Source organism: Lineus longissimus, chromosome 10, assembly GCF_910592395.1.
Source record: "Lineus longissimus chromosome 10, tnLinLong1.2, whole genome shotgun sequence".
Lineage (NCBI taxonomy): Eukaryota > Metazoa > Nemertea > Pilidiophora > Heteronemertea > Lineidae > Lineus > Lineus longissimus.
In genome coordinates, this window is record NC_088317.1 from 207,536 (window position 1) to 217,986 (window position 10,451).

The 10,451-nt window shown below is 41.2% G+C and overlaps 1 protein-coding gene across 1 annotated transcript in view; it reads left to right on the top strand.

Moving 5' to 3' along the window:
- The window catches only part of LOC135494739 (uncharacterized), a 30,775-nt gene extending 21,288 nt beyond the window's left edge, over positions 1-9,487 (top strand). The window contains exon 4 of the mRNA XM_064782999.1: positions 7,168-9,487. Coding sequence (XP_064639069.1) covers positions 7,168-9,464 — 2,297 coding nt within the window. The 3' untranslated portion in view covers positions 9,465-9,487. The remainder of the gene's footprint in view (positions 1-7,167) is intronic.
- Positions 9,488-10,451: the final 964 nt, after the last annotated feature.

A 10,451-nucleotide genomic window follows, 5' to 3' on the forward strand; every position in this document is an offset into this window, starting at 1 on the left:
TCATATGGACAGTTACATAGTCATACTTGCAAACATAAAGGATGTAAAATACCATCATGGTTTCGTTCAAGCCAGTAAAGACAGCATTCTTGGGATAAGTTGTATAACATTGGTAGCACAAACGCGAAACAAAGCGTGGACCGGATTGTACTGGGTCTGAGAGTTGGGGGTTATCACAAACGGATTATGTAGCAGATCCTTGGCTATAGCTCATGCTAAATGGTTATCCTTATGATCTTAAACAAGCAACTACGAACAGAAACCAAGATTACTACCACCCAAACCATGCACTGAATCCTATCTTGGAAACAGCATAACATCAGAAAAGAGGCTGAAAGCGAAAAATGCGCCTGTGTCTAGTTAGGACATTGGTAGGAACATTTCTGTCATTAACCAAGCTGATGAGCCAGCGGCTGTCTTGAATGATGATGCCCTAGTACCGACACTAATCCTCTCGTCATTCCGTGACACGTCCTGACCCTACACAAGTCTCTGCCACGGTGCATGACCGATAGAATTAGTATCGAAGGCACGCCCATGAAATACCGGTAGCCTTCGGTTTGATTGAGACATGGTAATTTATCGCATTGATAGCTAATCACTCCTGATGACCTTGAATGTGGGTGTGAGGTCACCTGGATCTGACAAGTCTTCGGTTGGGGAAATCCAACCAATTAATAGCATAATACAAGGACAAACTAGGTATTGATGAGCTCCTGAGGCCACGAGAACAAGAAGAATACGTTTAGTAGACATGCCAGGAGCTGACGTGAGGGGTCATTGCTATACAAAACAAAAAGAAGACATAAAGCAACCAAAACATACAGCCCTGACGAGTCCTATCTGCATCACAGACAAAAAATCCCAGTTGCATTGTATGCAGTAAACAGGCATATGCACTTCCAAAAAATTCTTTGCAATCGTAGGATTGCATTTGAATTTGCTGGGTAAACCAATTAAATTTTGAAAATGTCAAATCTTCAACAAGCAATTGTTATCTACATTTTGTACTTTAGAGATTATAACTGAACCAGATCCTAAAGGGTTACAATTGAGATACAACGTCCGGAAACGAACACTTCCGGTCCATAAGGAAATGTCTGCCAGAAGAAGTCATGCCTCCATCAAGATCCAGATCATTTAGTCCTGTTTACGGCAGACTACGTCACCTCAAAGTAGGGCCACTTGAGATGGATGATCATATCTCCTTCACCAGCTCGTGCACCTCTCATCACCCAGCTGTGATTAGCTCAAAGCAGCTGGTGGACATGCACGCCGACACGAACTGACTTGTGGCTAATAAATGATTGTGATGTTAATAGGTAATGATCGGCTTAAGATTTCATCAGAGTTTCCTTCTCTTGAGATCCCTTTGACAGGGAGTATCGCCCTGCTTCTTTCTAGCTAGGAGACTTCTGGAGTATACTTACAAGTAACATCTGAAATAGACGATGTGAAATTGCCGTAATCGGTCAAGACCACGTCTCCAATTAAACTGGCAATTAACACCTCGGCGCAAAGCTCTCTCTTGATTATTATAACACCACGGACAGTGGCTATCATGAAAATCCATATGAAAACTTTTGTACAGGCAGTTACCATCAGTTGAAAACTAATAAACCGCGTTTTACCAACGTTTTTTGAATCAATTTATCCCTGTTTTTTTCATCATTCTCAGCCCTGTCAGTGTCAGACATGTTGGGTACCGACAGCAAAAAATCATGTGATTTACGTGAACATTTTTGTGAAATTTTTTTTAGAACTGACTGAATGATGAAAAAATTTCTAAGTCCAAAATTTTTTTTTTTTCACTTGCTTTTTTTCTGCTCAAAATGAAGCAACATCATCAGTCCCAAAACTTTTTTGACTTTGAAAATTTTTGTAAATTTTTTTTGGACTGACTGAACGATGAAAAAAACCCAGAAAAATCCATTGGACCAAAACTGCAGGACTCGATATTGGGTGAATTAGTAGAAACTGGTAAAAGTATGAAGAACGTTAGAACGTATCCAAAACTGCTTATATTCCGGTAAAACAGAGATAATGCTTCTGGACGTCAGCCTGGTGATACCAATCAGAGCATTAGATACATGATTTCATTGACATGCCGGCACCCAGAGCTAAATTCAATTCCATTTGAAAGAACTGATGCTGTTGTATAAAAGCTATAAAAAGCTTTCCAAACTGCTCCTGATTCAATATATTACATATGGAAATTGGCTATTTGGTAACATTGATGTGTGGTGGTAGAGGACGCTGAGGATCGGTATACAACGAAGCAAGGCCATGGAGGAGGAGATGTGGCATTGGTTATGCCTGGGTACTGCTTTCACTCAAGTGTCTGTGGCACCCCCTCCCCCCCCCCCCCCCCGTCCATGGGCTGGTTAGATGCACAATGAACTTCAGATTTAACCATTGGACTTATCATTGAATCGAAATGTAATTAGCTGCTTCCATTTTCACTCGAATAAATGGCGTACTGCTTTCTCCACTTCTCATAAGACTGTCGAATATTCATGCGAATGCCTGGCAAAGTCGACATCAAAGTAAATGGCATGACATTTTCGTTACTGCCAATCAGCAGTCACACCTGATGAACTATTCGAGGAAGCAACACCAGTAATTACAGGCCCCCGCTACAAATCCCTGATCATGATTGACAAAAACTGACGGCTCATGCATCGACTTGACGTCAAACCTTCAATTGGCGTGCTCGTGATGGGGTTTAATGAAGACATTGACATCATGGGGAATGCTTGTCTGATCTGAGCTGATGCTGAACCAATTCTCAGGGTATTGTTATCAAAAGATATTTCCTTTGGTCATTTTGAGAGGGCAAAAAGGTTCAATGCTGTGAATTACAGGCTAGAAAAAATGGTGTCATTGGCTTGATACAAATGGTTTCTAGCGCTTGACAGCAATTCAATCCAAGTTGAAGATTCCTGGAATGTGTACACCCACACCACAAGACCTCATATATCATCATTACCGGAGTCAATATTGTTCTTGGGTCTTGTTAGTCAATAGTCAATCACTTTATTGCATGTCTCAGACGAAGCGACATTCCTGATCGGAACATAGCAAGGCATCATTGGTCAGTGTGGTGGAAAGGTTGCAAATGTCACGAGGTTATTATTCAAAGGACGAGTTGGGTGAATTAGAGACAGCCATGCCAAAGCTATTGTCACATAATTCAAATCAGTTATCCAAGGTGTGTACCGCGATACCGAATTCTGGTTATTAGTGACTAGAGATCAAACCTAGTATCGCCCAAAGGTGACTCCCTGGGCCCAAGCAGCAAGCTGTGACCGATGTATAAAACTGAAGCGGGTCAGGCAGATATGGTTGGTAACAGTGCAGAAGTGGTAAAAACTCATGAAATGTCACCATTCTGACCCCTGCTGCTGGAAGATTCATGACTTTAGCATCTACTTACATGACCTGGCATTAAGAGATCACTGATTCACATCTGTTTGCTACTTCGTGATGCAAAACAGTCATCGCCACACCCAGAGTTGAAAAATGTCAGAGGTTTTTTATAACATGGCCTGAGGAGGTATGCACAATACATTGTACCAGTACACAAAGGGTAAGTTTGACATTAAGGGATCTTGGTCTTTATAGCTGTATATAATAATACACACACCTCATCACTTGGAAAAATTCTCTCCATTCCTCGAAAACATGACGTCAAACCAAAGCTGCCACTCGGGTGCTGCGAGACCTTGATTTATTTGACAGCATCATGATTAACGGACCCTTATCAAGATTTCTATCATTGCTTCAAAGGACGCAATCAAATATTTACTTCTCGACAACTTTGAACAGGAATGGAATACATTGGCTAAATGAGTAGAAAGAAATGCCAGTTACAAGCTAGTGTCACCAGTAATGCTTGGTGAAATGGAATGGGGGTCGATTCCCACACTTCACCATTCGCACCAGACATTAGCACCAGCCATTAGTAATGCTTAGTGAAATGTCATCAAATATTAAGGTTTCTCTCCGTTATGATGTTAAGGCGCAATCAGAATATGTTGAGATCCGCAAAGGTTAGAGGGAGAATGTAAATTTCACTCTTCTAAGAAATGTTGTAAAAAAAGAACATTAATTTCTGTTGAGCCTTAAAATGTTGGGCCACATCTTTGAAGTATATAACTCCTTTTGGACCAATTGCATCATCGATAAACCGATTGCGTCATTTCACACGAATTGCACCAGATTAAAAAAAAAAGTTATTCGAATCGGTGTAATTACCATAATAAAACCCTTTGCCCTTATCAGATTCACCGGAGATCAAGCTGAACTTTCTTTTAACTTGGGCTCTGTCACGTGTGCAACAACCTCCAAACAAATTTAAAATTTTAATCAAGCGAGCTCACTTTACAAATCCAGCAAGGGATTATTCTTGTATTACAAATGAATTGATCAATAATTCAAAACCAATTTTGTCTTCTGAAAGTTATACGAGGAAAGGTTAGACTTGGAGTGGTGCTGGTGAGTGGGGATGGGGGCACATGATACAAGTAAGAGTTTGAGTCCGCACTCGGGAGTACAGAGAGGAGAATCAGTGTATGCATGACATGAACATGTACCGAAGGGAGGCAAGTTAGTTGTGCTGGTTGTTATGATTGCGACAACATTGAAAGCTGGCATCCGCATATCACCTGATGTATATTTTGACATTTTCGTGATCTATTAAGTGTAAATATGAAATAGATTGCCTTATAACGGATTCTCCAGAAGAATCTAGCACCCATATTATTTACGAAGCAAACTTAGCTAGCAAAAAAGGCGTTGGTAGGGTGACTAACTCTACCCCCATCACACTCAACTTCCTACGTAGTATCCTTCCTTCGGGAATGGAAATACAGGTAGTATATTTATTCACGAGGCAAAGATGATAATGCCGTCAGACAGTATAAGTATTCATGAGGAAGCGATCTTCCAGTCTATCGTATCTCATGTATCTGGGGAATGTACTTACAAGTTGCGGGTCAGTTGAAAGCATGACAACCTTATCTCTTTGACAGGATGCTATATCAGATGATACAGTTATTGAAGATGGCTGAAGGCACTCCTCGTTTCACACAAATATGAAGATGCTATGAAGGGGTCAAATTTGAGTATTCGATGGTTTGACATCACAACGGATTTAAGTTTGGGTTAGGTCAATTTGATACTTTTTATTTTGACGTATTTCTATGAGAAAACAGCGGAGTAGAATCAAATGATATTCAGATTTCGAGCGAATCTGACGTTCTGGGTGAGAAAGGAAAGCATAGAAAGACTTTATTTGGGAAGAGGAAAATTAAGCGCTTATGTTGGCATAGCATCATGAGATAGTGAAGGGTCACACTTCAGGAATGAAAGTGACGTTTACCTGATGGTCATCTTTTCTTTCAGCTTAATGTGCTACTGCCAACATAAACAAAGCCTGACTTTGTGAAGCAGGCCAGACACCAAAAAGTATGTTATCTACACTTAGAAATTTCATTCGGATCTGAAATAAGCTCCTGGGATGCGAATGACTATTGTTATCACAGTATAATTATTGCCTCTTCACCATCGTCATAATCAACCTCTATGTTTATGGTGGTAATTCACTTTTATAGAAGAAAATGTGAGCAAGTTCTGCTGTTTCTTTGTCATTCTTCCTCACGATAAAGAGGCACAACTCAGAGTTGATACCAGTTGTTTTATAGGTGCAGGGATACAGGTGAGCTAGGACTGACGGGCTGTTGGCTATGATGACGATGACTAATGCGAGTGAGCCAATAATCATGATGAAGTTGGCTGTTCAACAGCAACTTATCAGAGCAGGTCATGTCTAAGTGTGAGATCAAATCAGACAACAGTCAATTTTATACAATATTCTGTCATGTCGGTGATTCTGATCAATCATGACTAAGTAGGCAATATCAACACGTTGTTTACATCTTAAGAATGACTAATGAGGCAGATCGTTATTAATGACTGGTTTAAGGCATTACAGTGATAGCATTTGAGATGAGCTCGGCTAACTGGGTCGTGTCAAGGTTCTGGGTATTTAGAGACTGATCATGTTCGATAAGGTTATGACTTCATTGCCGATAACCCTGGTTAACCCGTGGCACTGTCAACGTTTAAGAGATGTTGAAGAAGTTTGATACAACCAACTCAGCGAGATCTTCAGAACGATTGTCCGTGTCCGAAAAAGATCTCTCCATTCCCCTGCACTCTTCAACGTATTCCTTAAGAACATCATGCAAGAGGCGCTGATGAACTTCGACTCGTCGATCTCCATCGGAGACAGACCACTGAGCAACCTGCGCTTTGCAGACGACATGGACTGGATGAGAGGCAACAGATGGGATCAAAAAGTATCTTTTACGTGTGTCGAGAGAAGCAGTGGCGCTCATGAAAGAGAAGTAAGCGCCTCCAAAAGCAAAGGAATTGGCAACAGCCCAGCACAAGGCAACAGGACAGCTGTGAGAATGTGCGGCAAACTCCTTAAAGACGGGTACATCAACCCAAGAGATAAAAGTGAGAATCGTCTAAGCCACAGCAGTAAGAGCGGTATTTTTTTGGCTACTTACCTTGATGGCACTACTACGTATAGAGCCACCAGTGATACTCATCACTGTATTTCACCAACTGAGACTCTTCCGTATCTTGTACATAGAACCTGCAAAAAAGGAAAATAGTAAATTCCTATTTCAACGATGTTCATTAGAGCAATCGCTTTAAGGAATGTTTTGAATAACAACTCAGCACATACGGAATTATCGGTTTGATTAGAGGGATAGCGTGGAGGTAGAAATGAACATGGGATTAAGGGTTAATTTCTTGACTGTCTGTCTCCTCACCAGGAGGTGGGTATTTGACCAGCACAAGGACTCTGTAGTGTTGAAAGATAATATCCTTGAGCAAGACACCCAACTCTACTGACTTGATACACTTCCATGTGAATGATGTGACTGAACTAGTGTAGCAGAATGTAACAGTTGTCAGTTCTTTTCAGTTAGGTAGGCCTACAGTAATTAATAGGTGCTTTTTTTCTCATTTCAGATGTTGGTTAGAATCATCCTTTTAAAAAAGTCACAGACATTTTATCTTCGTGCCAACATTTCATCCTCATACACCTTTTTAGCAAATCATCAAAATATCGTATTCATATCATTGCAGGTTACTTCCCCCTTGGTGCAAGCCTCTGCACGCTATGGGTCACATTCGATGTCGGTCTGTGCACAGCTTCCATCTGGCACATGTGCACAATGTCCATGGATCGATTCTTCACGCTGAAATACCCAATGAAATACGGCCGCAACAAAACCAAGACTATGGTGCTGCTCAAAATCACATTTGTGTGGATCATGTCGATTGCCATCTGTAGTCCGGTGTGTTTCTCGGGCTTTCTAGATAACAGTACTGTTTTCAATGATGGGTTCTGTGCTCCAACCATGAGCAACTTCATCATATACGGCTCAGTTTTTGCCTTTTATGTTCCTCTAATGATCATGGTTGTGACTTATGTATTGACATTGCAGATTTTAAGGAATAATTCAAAATTTATGAGAAAAATGGAAAAAAGTAGAAAAACTGTCATGCGAAAACATATAGCAGGATATAACAATAATAAAAACAGAAATTTCTTAACACCGAATGGCTATGGTAATGGCTATGATAATGAAGTCAGCAATGAAAGTGCATTAGTGAGCAGGGATGTAACTGACAATAGCTTTTCCGGTGAGCTCTTGAGCGACACAAAGTTATCTAGTGATTTTACAGGCTACACGACAATTCAGCCCATAGACAAACTAAAAAATAAGCCCTCACCTATTCCGATACTGCCGCTGCCTGTTCTGCAGGATGAAAGTGAGACAGCCCAGTCACCACCCTGGGAACCCACCACACCACTCTGTGAGGCCGCCAGTCCAATCTTTCGTAAGAAAGACCGCCTAGATAGCATAACAAGCGGAATTTCAGGGAGAAGTTGCGGCTCTGGACGATCTAAAAGTTTTCTTTCACTTCCAGTCGGCTCAAGGCATAACCTATCGACAAGTGTTGAGAGCTTGGTCAGCATCCACGGCCCGGGGATAATACTTGAGAGACCTGAAGTCCAAGATAAACTCAGCCAGATTGAGATCGAAATGGAGACATATTTAACAACAGATGAAATTAACGATAACATTGAAAATGAAAACAAATGTGAACAAGAGTTAGCAAATGAAAAAAGATTTAATAGCTGCACTGATAATGGAAATGAATACAGCTACACTGATAACGAAAATGAAAGATGTGAATATTTTGATAACGAACTCGTCGAAGACAAATTCGAGTTTTACGATAGGCCTAATGAGAGTGGAAAATGTGCTTATTTAGAACACGAGAACAAATTTGATTTCATAGATGCAGACACTGAGAAATGCAGACCTCTTGATGAGGATAACAACGCTATGGGGTATAATCTTACTGACGCAGCGACACATCAGTATCCAAGGACGCCTCAGTCGCGAAGGACACCTAGTCCCTGTCCCAGCACCTCATCATCAGGTACAAATACCAATAGTAGTATTGAAAATCCCGAGTGCCAGGCCCTGAATCCGAGCCCCCGGAGTTTCTACGATTCTGACATGCAACCCGGGTCCGTTGAGGACAATACGGATGAGGGAAATGAAACAGAGGATTTAACGAACTGCGGAGATCGTTATACCCCAACAGATCATGAACTCCTCACCTTGTCAATCAAAGCCAATGGGATGTACGTCTACAAGGTCAAATATTCCAAGTCCTCTAATCAGATCAGTGAATATATGGATGAGGAGGACCCAACCTACTGCTCAAAGCCGCCACACCAAGTGGTAGAGAGCCCAGCGCGTTTGGAGGTCGCTGATATCTCAGGAGTTGCATGTCGGCTGCCAAAGAGCCGTAGTTGTTCAGAGGTTTATCTCAAAGGTACTGATGCAGAGTTGATGCGTGAGATTACTGAAAGGCGCGCATCTGCACAAAGAATGATGGAGACTAAATACAAACAAAATATAATCAAACTTCAACGGCCCAACCATTTCAAACAGAAGAAACGAAAAAAGATCATGAGGTCTTTCATACCGAAACGGACTGCTAACAACGAAAAGAAAGCCTCCAAAGTGCTAGGGATTATCTTTGGTGTTTTTGTGATCCTATGGACGCCTTTCTTTACTCTCAATGTGATGTCTGTAACGTGTGATGTGTGTATGACCAATGTCACTCCCGAGATCATGTCCACCGTGTTGTGGTTCGGCTGGATTGCTTCCCTAGCCAACCCCATCATCTACACTATGTTTAATACCAGTTTCCGTCATGCGTTCTATAAGATTCTGATGTGCAAGTATAAAAAACAGCGACGGGTAACTCAGACCCCAGAGAGTCACTTCTTGACCAGCCCCTCTAACTGGATAAACAGTGATACTAGGAGGAACACCGTCACAATGCAACTCAACTAAGGGCAGTAGGCCTATTGGGGGGGGGGGGGGGGAGGGGGGATGGGCTTCGCTGAGAGGAGGATATGAAGATTACATGACAACCCTACCTTGACTTTATTATGATAAATGTGTTCTTAAGATGTAAATTATAAATGTGGAATTGAATTTTATTTAATGTGTTAAAGAGATAAGCAAGTGTAAATATTTCAGAGGTCTATATCTATACAATTAATTATTTCTTTTAAAATGTGTGTTTTAGTCATTTTGTTCGGTAATATTCAAGACTGGTTGAGGCCTCCTCAGTTGCGGGGTTGAATCATGGGAGAAGACACACAAGATCATCACCAAAAGACGACCATAGGGACACTCTTCAAACCTGCCAAGCTATCTGCTGACCCACAGATCAGAATCCGAATAATAGAACCCTGACCAAAAGATGGATCGAAAGCTTGTTTCCAGTACCGAGAGGCCCTACTTCTTCATAACACTTCAGAGAATACATTTCCAGAGCAGCCAGCAGCTTTTTTTCAGATGAGATTCTCTCCCTAATCTCAGTGATCAACTAAGTCGTCTCCAAAATTTCCCGGAGGCTTTGAATGGATGCTAAGTTGTTGACCTCACTAAGTAGTCCTTGCTTTCCGAAAGTGAAAAAAAGAAAGAATATCCCACTGAAGCAGTCTATTTTAGGCCTATGTCTACCGCCCCCCTCTTGAAAAACACAAGAAAAAAAATAGTCATGACCCTTTCAAACTATTCTTTCTCGAGAATGACATAACAAGGAGTTCATCCTTATGAAATACATTGTATAACAATGAAAATAATAGCGAAGAAATAGTTACCTCCTGTCCATCTTGTCTCTCGAAAACATCAAAGGAATGAATCCATCTCTCAGTCTTCCTCCTTCTTCTCGAAATAGTGCAAAGTAATTGTCATCTCTCGAAAAATAGAGAAGATATAGTCACTTTGCCCGCTTCCCGCTTGCAATCGAAAAAAAGGAAGAAACAGTCA